Source organism: Takifugu flavidus, chromosome 8, assembly GCF_003711565.1.
Source record: "Takifugu flavidus isolate HTHZ2018 chromosome 8, ASM371156v2, whole genome shotgun sequence".
In the NCBI taxonomy this organism is placed as follows: Eukaryota; Metazoa; Chordata; class Actinopteri; order Tetraodontiformes; family Tetraodontidae; genus Takifugu; species Takifugu flavidus.
The window spans coordinates 11093696-11110680 of record NC_079527.1 but is presented as its reverse complement, the minus strand read 5'-3'; the positions used below and the strand labels follow the sequence as shown (position 1 = coordinate 11110680).

At 45.0% G+C, this 16985-nt stretch overlaps 3 protein-coding genes across 5 annotated transcripts; 2 read left to right on the top strand and 1 right to left on the bottom strand.

Moving 5' to 3' along the window:
* Nucleotides 1-50: 50 nt before the first annotated feature.
* Nucleotides 51-2235, bottom strand: rpl32 (ribosomal protein L32). The gene is made up of 4 exons (XM_057040956.1): nucleotides 1963-2235; nucleotides 1269-1369; nucleotides 1004-1185; nucleotides 51-215 (listed from the first exon to the last, which is right to left on the bottom strand). The coding sequence occupies exons 2-4, from the start codon at nucleotides 1362-1364 to the stop codon at nucleotides 86-88; spliced, it is 408 nt and encodes a 135-aa protein (XP_056896936.1). The 5' UTR covers nucleotides 1365-1369; nucleotides 1963-2235; the 3' UTR covers nucleotides 51-85.
* A 13-nt stretch (nucleotides 2236-2248) lies between these two features.
* ssuh2rs1 (ssu-2 homolog, related sequence 1) lies at nucleotides 2249-5920 on the top strand. Of its 3 annotated transcripts, none has more exons than XM_057040918.1 (13): nucleotides 2249-2397; nucleotides 2592-2653; nucleotides 3203-3304; nucleotides 3528-3603; nucleotides 3743-3872; nucleotides 3970-4030; nucleotides 4101-4222; nucleotides 4302-4364; nucleotides 4448-4530; nucleotides 4617-4709; nucleotides 4796-4901; nucleotides 5221-5328; nucleotides 5486-5920. In XM_057040918.1, the coding sequence occupies exons 1-13, from the start codon at nucleotides 2375-2377 to the stop codon at nucleotides 5624-5626; spliced, it is 1170 nt and encodes a 389-aa protein (XP_056896898.1). In that variant the 5' UTR covers nucleotides 2249-2374; the 3' UTR covers nucleotides 5627-5920. The 3 variants fall into 3 exon arrangements, with proteins under 3 accessions (XP_056896898.1, XP_056896899.1, XP_056896900.1); XM_057040919.1 differs by having other exon boundaries at nucleotides 2387-2521; XM_057040920.1 differs by lacking the exons at nucleotides 2249-2397; nucleotides 2592-2653 and adding an exon at nucleotides 2683-2975.
* Nucleotides 5921-5959: 39 nt separating this feature from the next.
* On the top strand, nucleotides 5960-16886 carry LOC130530018 (DDB1- and CUL4-associated factor 1-like). The gene is made up of 25 exons (XM_057040836.1): nucleotides 5960-6164; nucleotides 7025-7142; nucleotides 7234-7310; nucleotides 7395-7468; nucleotides 7551-7664; nucleotides 7956-8093; nucleotides 8483-9079; nucleotides 9257-9358; nucleotides 9435-9593; nucleotides 9806-9985; nucleotides 10116-10325; nucleotides 10471-10640; nucleotides 10750-10874; nucleotides 11159-11394; nucleotides 11486-12540; nucleotides 12607-12805; nucleotides 12918-13000; nucleotides 13182-13266; nucleotides 13350-13583; nucleotides 14024-14117; nucleotides 14407-14511; nucleotides 14686-14759; nucleotides 14844-14939; nucleotides 15025-15298; nucleotides 15917-16886. Exons 2-25 carry the CDS (start codon nucleotides 7030-7032, stop codon nucleotides 15970-15972), a joined length of 4650 nt encoding a protein of 1549 aa, XP_056896816.1. The 5' UTR covers nucleotides 5960-6164; nucleotides 7025-7029; the 3' UTR covers nucleotides 15973-16886.
* The last annotated feature ends 99 nt before the right edge of the window (nucleotides 16887-16985 follow it).

The following is a 16985-nucleotide window of genomic DNA, read 5'->3' as shown; positions in this document are numbered from 1 at the left end:
GCACCAGATTATCCAGCGCTGTATCAGGTGTACAAAAATGACTCAAGCTCTTTTCCATTTTAAGCATTTATTGACAATAACCAGTTTATTCGTTCTCCTCGCTCCTGAGCCTGGCGTTGGGGTTGGTGATCTTGATGGCCAGCTGAGCGGCCCTCTCCACGATCAACTTCCTTTTCTTGGAGGACACGTTGTGGGCGATCTCAGCGCAGTGTGTCCTGTGGAGGTCAAAAGAAAGTCATTTAGGTCGAGACGTACTATCCCCCATTTTACCTACTTTAATTTGGCAGCTAATTTACATTCTATGAATAAAATTAGGATTTCAGCAACAGTCTAAGTTAGATTGTATCGACATTTGTCGAGTAAAGAGCTCCGTTTTTAGATAATGTTGAGTTAACTTCACACTGGTTTACCAAACCATCTAAACCATTAAGTTTGATGCAACATGTAGCTTATGTAGTGAACCACTGACGTCTCAATAGAGAACCGTAGCGTTACAGCTAAACTCTGGTGTTCCAAGTCCAGCCTAAAGTGACTTTAAAGAGAAGCACTCAAATTGTGCTAATTTAAAACTAGTACTCTGTCTTGACAAATCATAAATGTGGAAGAACTTGTTCTAATATTCTGAATTGATCGTTTGGTGTACTGTTGGATTAGCATTGCAATAGTCCGTTAAATCGGTTTGACCTTATCGGTGCAGACGTGGCATTTAAAGATTAGACTTCATTCTAAAATCCAACAATCCATCCCTGTCAGCACGACAGGACAACCGAGCCCTCTGACATTTACAACTTGGCAGGCGAATTTCAGTTTAAAAACCAATGTTTCATGGTAGAATTTGAAATCAGAATTGTCCCCGTACTCTTAATATATGCATCATGGCAGCAACGTCAGTCCTGAAGGTAACGATCAGTTACACGCCTTCACAAAGTCATTAGATCTGAGAGTCTTTTTCTGGTGGGTGGCACCAAACAAAGTAAAACAGTCAATAAAACAAACCACTTACTTGTTGGACATCATCAGAACCTCAAGCTCCTTGACATTGTGGACCAGGAACTTCTTGAAGCCAGTGGGCAACATGTACTTGGTCTTCTTGTTGCTACCGTAACCGATGTTTGGCATCAGCATCTGACCCTTGAACCTCCTGCGGACCCTGTTGTCAATACCTCTGGGCTTGCGCCAGTTTCTCTGTTCAAAGTAGAGATGGGTTCATCACAAATGCAGCCACACCAACACAAGCAGATTCTTCACAGCTTATGAAGAATTCTTACCGCGATCTTTACATATCTGTCAGATTGATGGCGAATAAACTTCTTGGTGCGCTTTTTGACGATCTTGGGTTTTGTGAGGGGCCTCAGGGCTGCCATGGTGACTGTGGACACAAAAATATTAAAGTTCTTAAACAGATTTATGGAAGATGACACCATAGCGTGCTAAATAAGACCATCTACACGGATAAGGAAATCCATGGCTAGTTAATAATTCTGATTACTACTTGAAGAAACTACTGCAAATGACTCTAATATCAATGCAATGTAAGCCAATACGGTGACTTTACAGGAAGTCTGAACATTTATGAAAAACGTGTAAACCTGCTAGCATAGCTAGTGTAATCAGTCAAGCTAACAGAGTAGCCATGCTACACTGTTCGACATGGTCCAGGTCAGATTATGACAAATGTTTCTATCAACGCTGGCATCAATTTAATTTCAATGTCGGGCACGTTGTTAGATGTGAATTGAGGCGCCGCTAAATGTTTAATGGTTACATTTGGTTTGTGCTAGCGAGCAAATGACCGGTGTAGTAGCCGTGTGTAGCTCGGGAAGGTTTAGACACAGCATATGGTGGTAAAACAGTAATTTAGTAAAATATATGAAGAATATGTTTATGTGATTGACAAACAATATCAGAATGGTCAAATATCTCCTTTAATTCCACAGATTACCAGCGATTGACTCGACTCACCCGCCGATGTAAATCCAAAAGGGACTCCTTGGACGGCGGAAAGAGAGAAAAGGACTTCCGTGTACGCTGCAAAGGCTTATGGGTACTGTAGTCTATTTTTTGAGTAAGTGCTCTTTCACACACTCCGTTAAAAGTCTAATATACCGATAAAAACAATGTCTGCGGTTTAGTACATTTTTATAAACAATGCAATTAAGGCCGAATATGCACGTGTACAGAAAACCCACATTTACCCCCTCAAAAGCTAGTTACGCACTTCCTGAACAATAACTGGACAGAGGTGGGTGGGCTTCAGAATCTCCCAGGATCACGCATTTTTTTTTTGCACTTCTTAGCTCCGACAAAGCCAAACTAAAACAGATCAAATCAGATCCGGTTAAGGGAAGAAGAAGAAGAATCTGACACGCATAACATGTGGGAGGGGAATAATCTAAGGTAAATGATTTCCTTCTTGTCACATGGTTTTCCTGAATATTTTCACATTCGGAGACTTGGAAGGTTTGCATGAGCTTCTGTAGTCTGCCAGTAATTATAAAATGGAATCTCAACCTATATTGAGGTGAGCCTGTGTGCATTGCACTTGAAAAGAAACCTACGTTTATTTCAAGATAACTTTCGTTTCCCGTTAGCCCGCACCGCAGTTATGGAGTGGCCAACCCCGGATATGTTCCCACGGCAGAGTCCCAGCCAGGTAAGATGCAGTTGATTACAGTGTTGTTACTTTTACACGCTTTCACATGTTGCGAGCCGAAATGACATTATTTCTATTATATACTTCTTACAATATTGTTTTAATCCCACCGCCCCTTCTCTCAGCGCGCTTTTCCACACCACAACCACGCACACGCATCTGACGTCATCTTGACGTACAGGTATTTTGAGGTCTTTGACATCAGCGATTGCTGGTTGCTGGGTCGTGGGTCACAATTAGTGATCGTAAAGTGTTTCCAGAGGCAGTATCTTTATTGCAGCTTTAATTGATCTCCGGATGGCTGACAACGCAGAGGCACAAGGTAAGTCGTGACCCTCTCGGGCATCAACCCAACGCCTTAAAAGTGTCATGTGAGAAACCCTGTAAGCGTAAACCCACCGCGTTTGTCGACATCACGAAACTATTACCATCGTGTACGTGCTTGTTTGTCTCCTTAAACCTATCCGGGTTTTTTTTAAAAATCAAAAGTTCGCTTTTATAAATATACAATGGAAAAAGATTGAACTGGTTCTTCTGGTTTTCTTGAAGCGATGTTCGCCCCACCCGCGGGTGATCCTGCTGGGCCCAGCGCTCCTCCAGCCAGTATGTTTGACAGCATGCCCGGTTATGAAGGAACGGTGTCGGGAGGAGGTACGGTGCCACGATACAAAAGCTTCAACAATATGAACTTAACCTATGTCAAAACAAGATTATTGAAAAAAAAAACATTTATAAAACTCCTCAGACTGTATACCAATGTAGAAATGGTGGCAGAGCCGTTGTATTCTAAATTAAATGTGATGTAAATGATGTTGCAGTTTTAAAAGATAAAGCAACCGCGTAAATAAATCAAACCATTTTTGGGGTGTTACAGGTGGGTATCTCCCCCCGCCCATGCCTACCTTTCCAGTTCCGCAGCCTGAACCTCAACCACAAACACCAAGTTGGAAGTAAGATTTCAGTATTTCACTTCCCCCCCCCAGTTGCTTCAGCTGTTGCAAAATATCTATATTAAGTCACGACCATCATGTGACGAGTGCTGCTTCCTCTTTTGAGTACTTGTTCCTGGGCCACTTTCTCTGTTAACAGCATCCCGTCCATAACTGAGGACACTGCTCGGGAGGCTTTTGTCCTGTTTACCTCCAGCAAGTGCTGCTACAGCTCAGCCCCAGCGAAGGATGGCGTAATCACCGCAATGGAGGCCTTCAATACATATCGGGTGAGACAGTGTTCCCGCAAAGGTGGAACTGTAAACACATCACAAGAAAATGACCCAAAAAGACAAAGATGTAAATCAAACTTTTGATTTGTTCCAGTATCGGCTGGAAACCTTCGTTGAATCAAGATCGACAGAGTGGAGTTATGAGCCCTACAATGGTGAAGTGTCCTGGCCTCTCACTGTCCCACGGCTATTACTGCTCTTCCTAATCATGGTGATTCGCTGCAGGTCAGGCGGTAGATGCTTACGTTCAGCCCCCTCCTGGTCCGTGGGACATTCCAGCAACGCCGCCCAGTTTTTTCATGGACGGCAAAACGGTCGTCAAAGTTCCGTACACCTCATCCATGAAGGTAAATGAAGTTTTGGGTGGATTTAAACACGGTTGCATCTGCTTTTATTTTTTGCTGATGGCGACCATGTCCCACGCAGGGTTGCCACGTCTGTGTGGGAATGGGGCGGAAACCTTGCAAAGATTGTGCCGGATCTGGGAATGTAAGTCCTTGGCCGCAGCCTCCTTTACTCAGCTAAGGTAGTTACAGACTCTAATCATCCCATTGATTTTCTTGGCCCATTAGAAAGTTTGCTGGGTGTGCAATGGCTCTGGTTTCCGCCACGGTGGCGATCGCTGCCATCACTGCAATGGCAGGGGCAGAGAAAAGTGAGTGGCAGTCAGTGATAATAGCACCGTTACAGGCGTTTCCTGAACTGTCCAGTCATTTAATGATAACACCATTGTGGTTGCAGCTGCAGTCACTGTCACGGACAGGGATCCACCCTGTGCAGCATGTGCCATGGAAAACAACAGCTTCTGGTCTACATCAACCTCACTGTGAAATGGTAACATGACAAATGGCCAAAACATGCCAGGGAACTTCAAAAGTGTAGATTTAGGCCAGGAAACCATCAATCGTTTGTTTTTCCAGGACCAACAACTCCAACGACTACGTGGTGGAGCAGTCAAGCGGACTGCAGGTGGACAACTTCAGCAAGGTGTCCGGCAAGGAGGTTTACAGAGACTCTCAGTACATGGTAAGCATTTTTCAGTTCTCAGCATGTCTACAGTGACTGTTTTTCTATGAACCTTGCACAGAGCTTTGATTTTCTTCCCCTCAAATGACTACAGCGAGTGTAGCTGCACTTTAACCCAGATTTCCCAAGAAATTGTGTTTAAATTAAAGCGTTTGCATATGCAAACTCATATCTGGCTCAGTGTGGGTTTGTAGTTACTTTAACAGGTTTCACAGGTTAAATCCAGGGCAGCAGGGGCTGTCAGTGCGTAGATTATTCATGTAAAGATAAGAAAATTACTTAGATTTGTTTGTATAATGCAAATACTTGTCCTGTAAAGGTGTACCCAGTGTTGGGTTTTCCAGACCCTTCAGTGGTACAAGCATCACAGCAATTTGTCAACGACCACCAGAGCAGATTCTCCCAGACATCCCGCATCCTGCAGCAGGTCCTGATTTATTTATTTATTTATTTTTTTAAATGTGTGAATAACATAATCCTTAATTGTTCTTGGTTAAATTCTCCATCTGCATGCCAGCACATAGAATAGCTAAAAACCTTCCATTTCTGTTGTGTAACAAGCATGTGCGTTTTTTGTTTTGCAGCGTCAAACCATTGAACTGATCCCTGTCACGAAGGTGAACTACTCCTGGAAAGGGAAATCTCATGTTTACTTTGTCTATGGAAATGAGTTTAAAGTTAATGCAGATAACTACCCTGCTACCTGTTGCTGTACTGTACTGTAATGTAATTGCATTTGTCTCTTGAAATTTCTCACATGACATATGGACAGTTCAGATTTTGTTAATAGCGACAGTATATTGCAACAGTAACCAGACATAGAAATATTACCACTTAGTAATCAAAAACAAATGCATGATAATGTTACTGAATGTTATTTACCACTTTATTCTGCATGCAAATGTTATCCATTTAATAATGTGGCAAATTTGTTTCTATATATTTTTTATATAATTTTGCGTAACAAAACCCACTAATTCTGTTTTGTCCCGTTGGAATAAAATGAGTTTTACAATACATTGGCGCTTAAATCTGTCGTCATTAAAAGTGGACTGTCGCCTATTAAATGACGTAGTTAACGTGCTCGCCATAATGATAATAAAACGTGAACACAAAGCTATAGTAAAGGAGATTTATCTCTGCTAGAGAAAACGTTGTCGAAGTGTATATATTGGCTCAGAAGTAATCGAGTTTAGGCTTGTATCGTTAGATTTGGAGCTCGGAAATTTTGTGAAAGTGAGAGGAACTGAGCGAAACAACGAGGTAAAGTTAGCATGTTTGCTAAGTTCTAGGCTGATCTGTGATGCTGACATGCAGCTAGGCTAACGTTACATGTATACGTTGCTTTTTTTTGGCTTCAACGGTTTTGTAATCTGACATAACTGACCGGTTTATATGCAAACGAATCTGTTTTAAAACGAACTAGTTGTATCATAGACTTAGCCGCATATTGTGGGTAGCGGGCTAAAACGCGTAATTCTTAGCCACAGCTTGGCTAATTTTAACACAGTATTGCAGGAGCAGTGTTGAGATGTGTTGTTACTTTCGTACTTCAAGAATAGACACCGTGTGTTTAAACCTAGTTTGTAGCGCTTTAATTGAATTAGACAATATACACTTAAGTAATTAAAAATAGATTCTAGCTCCTTGGAACGGCAGCGGGCATTCGCGTTTGACAGTTCTGGTCTCTGGAGGGCAGCTGCACCTGCACACGTCTGGGGTTTGTAAACCAGCAGAGCACATCCTCCCTGTGTTCCTCCGACTTTAGAGCAACGTGTTAGCGGCGAATATAACGGATGCATCGCTGCTTTACACTTGTTTACTGCATTGCGTGTATTAGAGTAACACCTGCCTTGCTCGCAAGGTTACCTCTGAGGTCACAAATACAGACTTATTGCCCCCAAGGGAGGAGGTGATGTGACAGCCTGTGTTCTGTCCATTTCTGCTGTCCTGTGATTCTGCAGTCACCTCATTACTTTTGCAGCTATACATATTTGCTCCCTGCATCTCATTTTTTCAGCAAAATTATTTTCATATTCAAGATTGTGACCAAGGGCCTTTGGTCATAAAGCAACCTACTACGTTAGGCGACCAAGTTAAAATAGTTGTTTGTGTATCCTCAGTCAAGATGGCGTCAGCATCTGCCAGTGTGGACTCCAAGGCAGAGCTGACTGCTCTCCTGGAACAGTGGGAAAGAGAACAGCAAGGAAGTACACAGGAGCTGGTTAACATTCTCACAAAGTCAGTTCTGCTTCCTGAATAATAAAACCACAATCCCTTGGCGTCACATTTTTTGGTTGACTATATGTGGAAAAAAAAATCTAACTTTCAGAATCTCAGAGCTTGTTGAGAAGGAGACAGAAGAGTACCATAAAGCAGATCCGGACCCTTTCGACGATCGCCACCCAGGTATTCAAAAGAAAAGACGGGGTTAAAGGGGTTAAAATATGGCAAATGTTGACATTTGCCATATTATATTTTCTTGCCCACCAGGGAGAGCTGATCCAGAATGTGTGCTCGGGCACCTGCTCAAGATCCTGTTCAAGAATGATGACTTTATGAATGCAGTAAGAGTTTTTAAAACAATATTTCTGCTAAGTAAAGAGGGCTTTAAATTTAAACTTGAGATTTGTTCCTCTTTTTGTATAGCTGGTTAACAGCTATGTGATGACCAGCAGAGAGTTTCCCCTTAATGCCGCTGCATGTCGTCTACTTCAAAACATAATGCCCGGATTGGAAACTGCTGTGGTCTTTCAAGAAAAGGTAGGTGAATGTTCAGTGGTTAAAATTAATAATAGCATTTGGGATGTGAATGGTAGCAGACAAACTAAGCTGCTGCCTCACAGTGATGTCATTTCCAGGGGCAACAGTCCAATATGATTAAACAAATATGGTATTACACAATTGTTTTTTCAAATTCTACTGATTCTTTTACTTTCAAATCTCTGTATTTTTATTTTTTTTCAATTGACATCAGTCTCATAGAAAATCATTTGTTGCACACATTGCATCACTGTCATGTGAATATTGGTTTTGTGTGTTTGTTCTTCTCAGGAGGGCATAGTTGAACGCCTTTTCAAGTGGGCACGGGAGGCCGAGCAGCCCCTCAGGATCTATGCCACAGGCCTGTTGGCTGGTGCTATGGAGAACCAGGACATTGCAGCCAATTACAGGGAGGAGAATTCAGTTTTGGTCAGTAACAGGTCTCTTTCAAACGACAGATTTGTTTTTAATGAACGAATGTGAATGTCATCACATCCACAGACCATCGGGAATCAAAACGCATTTTAGCTGGGGGGCGTAATCCTCAGGTTACAAAAGCCTTTCTTTTGTGAGAGTTATTCAATCTCTGAAGTCACATTTATCATAAGTATTGTTATCATTTCTTTGTTAATACAGAGAGCTGTGGATTATTTTATCTTCTGAGACATCAACACTATTACAGCAAAAGTTATTAAAATTAATATTTTAACAGAAAATTGAGTCTTTTTTTAATATTTTGTGCTTCTTTCTCAGCAACCCAATAAGAAATGCAAGCCTGATGTAAAATAAGAGTCCCACTATACGCTTTACTCCAACAGGTGCCTTTGATGCTGCATCGGTTGCGTGAGCTTCAGGATCAAGATGCTGAGAACAGAAGGGAAATCAAAAGGCCCAGCCCCAGGAAGACTTTGGGCCAACCCTTGCTGCCTTTAGATGAGGAGGCTGTGGATGGAGACTTTGAAGAGAAGTCCATTACGACGGATAGAAATGGTGGTGAAAGCGGCAATATCGGACCAGAAGAAGATGGAAAAATTGCCGTCTCGAGCATTGAGTCTGAAAACGAGCTCTCGTTCCATCTCAGCTCACCCTGTAAGACCAGCAGCCACAATGACTCCACTGTAAAAACTATGATGAAGCCCATGTCTGCGCCGGGTTCGTTGACGCACCAGACTCTCGCCGATGGCAACGGTTCCGTGAGGCGGAAGACGCAGCGAGAGGGCAGCAGGACTTTAAATCACAAGCTCAACTTCTCTTTGCCAGAGCCCGATAGGAACTTCAGTGAGCTTTCCAACAGCAGCTGGTCTGAAATGAGCCCCTGGGTCATTGGCAACAATTATCACCTGTACCCTCTGACCGCAGAGATTGAGCAGAGACTCATCCTGCAGTATCTCACACCTCTAGGAGAATATCAGGAGGTTGGTCTTTTTTTTTTTTTACTGTGTTTTTTATAACCTCTCCACTAGATGTCGCTCTATTCTTATATTCTTTTGCATTTTTAGAGAGACTCGTTATTTGTGCACAGCTTTCCATAAAATATATAGAAAATCACCATATCCCTTGTACTGAGGACACGCTTCCCATTTTTGCTGTAGCTGCTGGCAGTATTCATGCAGATGGGAGCTCGGGAACTGCTCATGCATTATATGGACCTCAAGCAGACCAATGATGTGCAGCTTACCTTTGAGGCACTCAAGGTAAAGTCATACTTGTAGTTGGCCACGCATGCCACCATAACAGTAAAAGTCCAGCTCACTTTTCTCTCTTTTACAGTACTTGGCCTCCCTGCTGTTGCACAAGAAATTTGCTGCTGAGTTTGTGGCTCAAGGGGGAGTTCCAAAGCTCCTGGAAATTCCCAGGCCCTCTATGGCTGCTACCGGTGTTTCTCTGTGCCTCTATTACCTTGCCTACAACCAGGATGCCATGGAAAGGGTAAAAATTAAAACCAAAGACCCTCCAAATATGTCTGGTCCTAAAAATGTAATCTGCCAGTAATTTTCAGATAAAACTTCTATTTCTGATGTCGGTTGATTTGCTGCGTTCCACAGTAGAGCTGAAAATGTTCCGATGGTCAGCGTATTGTTTTGAGTACAATGAGTGTATATTTAGTTGTAGTCACTACTGCTGTACTGTTTGCTCTCAAGGTCTGCATGCTGCCCCACTCCATCCTGGCAGATGTGGTCAGTTACACGCTGTGGCTGCTGGAATGCTCGCACGCATCTGGCTGCTGCCACGCCACAATGTTCTTCTCCATCTCCTTTTCTTTCCGTGCCGTCTTGGAGCTGTTTGACAGGCAAGACGGGCTCCGACGTCTTGTTAATCTGGTAGGCATCAGTAACCTTGTACTGACCATAACCAGAATCTCTCACAGACGTGACACAATTACTAAAGGAATTGGAGTCAAAATGATTTGACAGCAAACGGGTTGATTTCTTATGAACTGACTGATTCCAGATCAGCACACTGGAAATCCTGAACCCTGATGACCAGGGAACACTGCTGAGCGATGATGAGATTTTCTCCAGCAGGCAGACAGCCAAACACACCTGCATGGCGCTGCGGAGATATTTTGAGGCCCATCTGGCAATCAAGGTAGAGCAGGTGAAGCAGTCCTTACAGCGAACAGAGGGGGGCGCTCCCATTCATTCGCAACCCTATTACAAGGTATGTGAATTATAAACCATGAATAAACGCAACTATTTTTATTTTATCAGCAAAGCTTGGACAAGAGTACACATTTAGTTGTTAATATGCAAGATATTAATTAGGATGATCAAATGATCATTTATCGGTGCTGTTCTTCCATCAGGCGGTCAGCTACAGTCGTGAGCAGGTGGTGGAAATGATGGAGTTCCTGATTGAGTACAGTCCACCCCGACTGTACTGGGAACCAGCAGAGGTCTTTCACAAGCTGTCTTGTGTCCAACTCCTCCTGCAGCTCATTTCAATTGCCTGCGATTGGAGGACATATTACGGCAGGTGTGGAACAGATTGTGATCCTCACCCCTCCCCCAGTTTTTTATGTAGCTTTTTCACAAGATTGCTGCCTGGTGCAGATCACCAATGATGGCTTCACTCGTTTCTGTAGGAGTGACACAGTGCGGTACGCCCTTGATATCCTGAGTATCCTGACAGTTGTTCCAAAAACCCAGCTGCTGATGTCTGAGGCTGTTGCAGTGTTTGATGAGGGGGGGTCGTCTGTGTCCACTATTGGTAGGCCTTGCTTGATTACTGGCAATGAATTTATGGAAAATGTGTGTTACAGCGTATAATAATAATGCTTTTTCCATATACTCTGCAAATGTGCCAGTCTTGCTCTTCTATTTTTGTGAATTTTAATGCAGCAGAATTTAAAATTACTCTCCATCTATTACATTGGACCTTTGTACTTGATTTTTTTTGTCGAGTTCATAAAGCTTGTCCCCAGTTGTGCTAAAAGCTGTTTCACATGTTTCTTTCCTTGCTAGGTTTTTCATTTAAGTGTTTGTTTTTCTCAGGGATGAGTATCGTCCTGGCAGTGGCTGAGGGGGAGGTGTTTGTGAACGATGCCGAGATTCAAAAGTCAGCGCTGCAGGTCATCATCAACTGTGTCTGCGCACCAGACAAAAGAATGTCGAGCATCGGCAAGTTCATCGCAGGTTCCCCTCGTCGGCGCCTGCCTCAGCAGACCAAAGCCAGCGAGAGCGTGCTCACTAAGATGTGGAATGTGGTTCAGTCCAACAACGGCATCAAGGTACAGCTAAACAATGGGCTGAACCAGTCCCCTCGTGTTCCCAGCTAATCTCCAATTCCGTTTTAACTTAAATACTACTTGCGTTTTGCAGGTGCTGCTGTCGCTCCTGACAGTGAAGATGCCCATTACAGATGCGGATCAGATCCGGGCTCTGGCCTGTAAGGCTCTGGTGGGCCTGTCCCGCTCCAGCACTGTCAGACAGATCATCAGCAAGCTGCCTCTGTTCAGCAGCGGGCACATCCAGCAGCTGATGAAAGAACCCGTGCTCCAGGACAAGCGCAGCGAACACGTGAAGTTTTGTAAGTTCGCAGCCGAGCTGATCGAACGAATCTCCGGCAAACCGCTGCTGATCGGAACGGACGTGTCTCTGGCCTGGCTGCAGAGGGCCAGCGTGGTGGCTCAGTCTCGGATCTCCTTCCCCGACAAAGAGCTGCTGCTGCTTATTAGGAACCACCTCATTGCCAAAGGCCTTCAGGATACAGCCACCACTCTCACCAAAGAGGCTGAGCTGCCGATACCATGTCTGTCTCATTCTTCAAGTTCCCCCTCTAATTTTCCCTCTGTTGCTCCGCCTGTTGCCACTTTACCCCGCACCCCACGGCTGGCCAACGGTGTCGGGTCAAGACTGACCAACCATTCTTCTCATTTACCCACACCTGGGTCCACCAGTTCACAGACGCGCCCCTCTACGTCTCAACCCTCTGGGTCTTCATCTTTCCCCTCCACGTCGGTCCATCACTCCAGCAATGGCTCGCCGCTCATCGGACGGATCGTTTTCTCCCGTGAACGCCAGACGGGTTGCAGCGTGATGACCTGCAAGAAAACCCGAGTTCTGAGGCAAAAGTCTGACCACGGGGCCTTCAGCCAGAGTCCAGCTATGAAGAAGCAGTTTGACAGACACCTGCCCTCTCCCCCAGCGTTGGACAGCATTATTACAGAGTATCTGAGGGAGCAGCATTCCCGCTGCAAGAACCCTGTGGCTACATGCCCACCTTTCTCCCTCTTCACCCCTCATCAGTGCCCTGAACCAAAACAGAGACGCCAGGCCCCCGTCAACTTCACATCCCGGCACACGCGAAGTGTCGTCTATCCAAAATATGGAGGAGTGGACGGAGGCTGCTTCGACAGACATCTCATCTTCAGCAGGTGGGTAGCCTCAGTGGGCTCGTGGTATCTATACTGGCGTATACTAGCGTCTTTCTTCCTTTCCAGGTTTCGACCCATTTCTGTATTCAGGGAGGCAGATGAGGATGAGAGTGGTTTCATGTGCTGTGCCTTCTCCGCCCGCGAGCGGTTCCTCATGCTGGGGACATGCACTGGCCAGCTCAAGCTCTACAACGTGTTCACGGGGCAGGAGGAAGCCAGCTACAGCTGTCACAGTTCAGCGATCACCCACCTGGAGCCGTCAAGGGTCAGTAAAGGCTCCAGGACACAAAACCAGGACGTGTTTGGCTGTTTGATTAAAAAGTAGTGACACAGCTTCCGTTTAATCACTGTCTGAATAACAATGTGTGTATTTTTAGGATGGTTCTCTGCTTTTAACGTCAGCCTCTTGGAGTTACCCTCTGTCTGCGCTGTGGGGCATGAAATCAGTGTTCATCATGAAGTAAGTGATGTGTGCTCAACTATCTGAAGGCAGGTTTACACAGCATCTTTCTTTTTCTTTCACCCATCTGTGTAATTTAGAGTTAAAACAATGGAAAGTTTTAAATGCCAGATTTAGTTTTACATTATTCTGAAAATTCATAAGGCCTTGCTCATTAAAATATCGCTCCTGCTGTCCTCAGACATTCCTTTCCAGGTGACCATTATGTTGAGTTCAGTAAACTCTCGCAAGATCGAGTCATTGGGACTAAGGAACACATAGCACGAGTAAGTGGGTCGTTATTAATTAACATTAACCTCATCCATCTGCACCAATCAGGTGTGCTCATATTTGAAATTTCTCTCGGCAGATTTATGACATCCAGACCGGTCAGGTGACCCTGACTCTAAACAACACAGACCTGGCCAACAACTACAAGAGGAACTGCGCCACCTTCAACTCCACAGACGACCTGGTGCTGAACGACGGCGTGCTGTGGGACGTGCGTATGGCGAAGGCCATCCACAAGTTCGACAAATTCAACATGAACATCAGCGGCGTGTTCCACCCCAACGGCTTGGAGGTCATTATAAACACAGAGATCGTATCCTTCCACATGCATTAGTGAACTCTGGACCACTGCCGAGCGCCTCAGTCCAGCTTGCTAACCCGAATGATTCTGTTGTGATGAGAACTGATCACAAAGAAAATCTTAAATGCAACTGAAATGGGCAGCATGAATGAATATTGGCATATGTGGCCACATCAGCTTTGTCAGCAGCAGATAAATGGCTGCTCGGTGATTGTTAAGCAGGCAGATATATGCAAAAGTCCATTTAATTATCCTGCTGCTGAGGGAAAAATGCTCTTATTGTGGCATCAGTCACGTCCCTGATTGGACGGCTCCCAAACGTTAAATATTTATTGCTCTGAAAATTGATTTTTACTACTACAGCGATGATTTAAAATGCAGCATAATTACATTTAGTGCAGATTTAAGTGATCTAAATGAGTGAGTAAGCTGGTCCTTAGCTGGAGCCTCAGTGGGACCTGCGCACCTTCCACCTGCTGCACACAGTTCCCGCCCTGGACCAGTGCAGAATAGTCTTCAACAACAATGGGACTGTCATCTATGGAGGTAGGTGCAATGGTTTAGGAATGGCAGAGCGCATGTGAGCATGTGAGCCTGGAGAGGTGTGCGAGCGCTCTCCACCACAGTCACTCAGAGCCATATGGGCAGACGGCTGTCTGTTGGAACAGCAGCAGAGGGAACCAGCTGGTTCACTCCACCCCACAGGAAGAGTCCGGGGCGTGCCGTCACAGCTCCGCCCATCACCGCACGACCCTCTCTGGAGAGCTCGCCATGCTTCAACGACACGCCGCGCAGTTGCAACACTATCGCCAATTCACACTGTGGCCTTTTGCAGCGATGTTGCAGGCTGACGACGAGGACGACATGATGGAGATGCAGATGAAAAGTCCATTCGGTTCATCCTTCCGCACCTTTAACGCCACGGACTACAAACCAATCGGTAAGATTTGCTGCGTTTCATTTCCACCCAGTAAATCTAGATTAAGCAACTCGTGTTAAACCTTAATAACCACAATACGGGCTTTATAAAATGCTGCTGTAATCAGTCTTCATCAGTATTTCAGCAATAATCATAAAGGTTCCTAACAATAAATGGTTGTCTTTGCTCCATCAGCCACGATTGACGTGAAGAGGAATATTTTTGATCTCTGCACTGACAGCAAAGACTGCTACCTGGCTGTGATTGAGGTAACGCTTGTCCCGATTAAGACTCACCTCAGTTTTTGAACGTATGATGAGGTTGACCTCTGTTCTGCATCGTATGTCTTATAGAATCAGGATTCTGTCAACAACGATACCGTCTGTCGGCTGTACGAAGTCGGCCGACAGAGACTTGCAGAGGAAGAGGAGGAGGATGACGAGGATCAGGTTCTAAATCTGTTCACTCCTCCTTTAATTCTTTTTCTCAGGGATCAGAAATTAATTGTAATTTTAAAAAAAATCTCCACCCCAGGAGAATGACGACCAAGACGAAGACGACGACGATGACGACGACGACGACGATTCGGGCGAAGACGTCGACGCGGATCGTCTCATTGCCGAGCTGGAGAACGAGAACGGCGACGAGGAGGAAGAGGATGACGGGAACGATGTGTTCTCGCACTCCGACGAGGAGGTCGCTCGCCTGCTCGAGGAGGACGTTGATGCCGGGGACGAAGATGAAGACGATAATGAAGATGACGACTCTGACGACGACGGAGACATGGACGGAGACGATGGAGACAACGGTGAGCAGCTCTTTATGTGACCTGTGTGCGGTTGACTTCCATCTACGGCGTCCCTAAAGTAAAGTTACATGTCATCATCTTACGGGTTACCAATATTATTTTGACACATTTGTAATACTAATATAACCATGGAAAGAGGGCAGGAGGCCAGTTAAAAGATGCTGTGAGAGGGAACTTGATCAAACCTGTTGAATTCCGACCATCTCACGATGGGGACATCTGCGATCTTAACACAAGAACATCTGCTGTTCTTGTGTTAAGATCTAATCTTCATAGCCAAGAAGGCTCATATGGTGCCTGCGTCATTCAAATTTAGGTACAATTCACATTTTAGCCCCTAATATCACAAAAACATGCATATTTTCTCACACTGTTTGTCAAGAATAATTTGCTGGATTGTGAGAGCGACTCAATGAACTTGCAACCTCCCACCAGGGGGCGCCTGAGCAACTTAAACCTGGGGCTTGTACTCATCTTCATTTACATTAATTGACGTTAGAGAGCAATGATTGTTGTCTTATTTATGCATTAAGTCCAGATGTTGGAGGATAACAAAGCCTTTAATCCCCACAGTAGGTCCCCCTACTTTAATTCGATCTGTTTGTCCGTCACAAACAGACAGCTTCGACAACTCCGACCTTGAGGATGACATCATCCTAACCCTAAACGAGTGAGGAAGCACCCAGGAGCGGGGCACCCAGGAGCGGGGAACCCAGACGGCGTGCCAGGAGCTCTGCGTAGCACATGTTTGAACAGGAGTAAAGAAAGTAGGAAAATCTAAGAGGGAGCCCTGCCGGTCTGGAGCAGCAGGCGTCCCACGTCTGGGAGGCAGCCGAGGAGGAAACATTGCACACAAAGTGACTTTAATTGGCAGGCGAAGATGATTGTATTTAATATAGTTTTATGAACCAAATGGGCTGGATGATGAGCGAAAAAAGTGTGGCGGCGCGCGGGAAAGTTCCTATTTTATATCAACTGCCTTCAAGCAGCCTCCTAATTTGATATAGATTCTCTTATTTTTGGGTCTGGTCACAGGTCGGTGTTGGGGGGAGGGGCTGGGGGTGGAAAAGGATCCGGTGTGATGCCGAGTTTGCCAAATAGTACAGAAGCAGGATGGGATGAGGCAGCTAACTTCACGCACAGGCAGGCTGCTGATGGTTGCCCAGGAAGCGATGACCAAAACTCACCACACAGTGCCATGTGGCATCGTCGCCGCCTCATTTTCTGCTCGGCCACACGCGACAACCTTTCACACCCCTTTATGTTGCCATGCAAGTTTCCCCCCCATCTTAAGGAAATAATTTAATTTAACATTAAAAAGCCGAGGTTGGTAAAAGGCAGACGGGAGACGGAAAAATCAGAAATCGGATTTCGCTGAGCCGAATCAAATGCAAACTTCCTCTGGAGCGCCGAGACATTAGAGGTTACAGGAAAACAAGGCCTTGTTCGTGTGCCGTTTTTGAAGAGTGGGAACAGTTCATTTCTTTTTTTTTTCCTGCCTGATTTCTTTTCCAAGAGATTTGTTATGTTTGTGTACAGCTTGTATGTAACTAAAGTATTTTTACTATGAATAAAACTGCAAAAATGACCTTTTTTTGCGTCCTTTAATTCGGTTTCGTTGGAGGGCTCCTCCTGCCTCCCGAGGATGAAAACGGTGTTGGTGTGTCCGATGAGGTTTTGCTGGTTT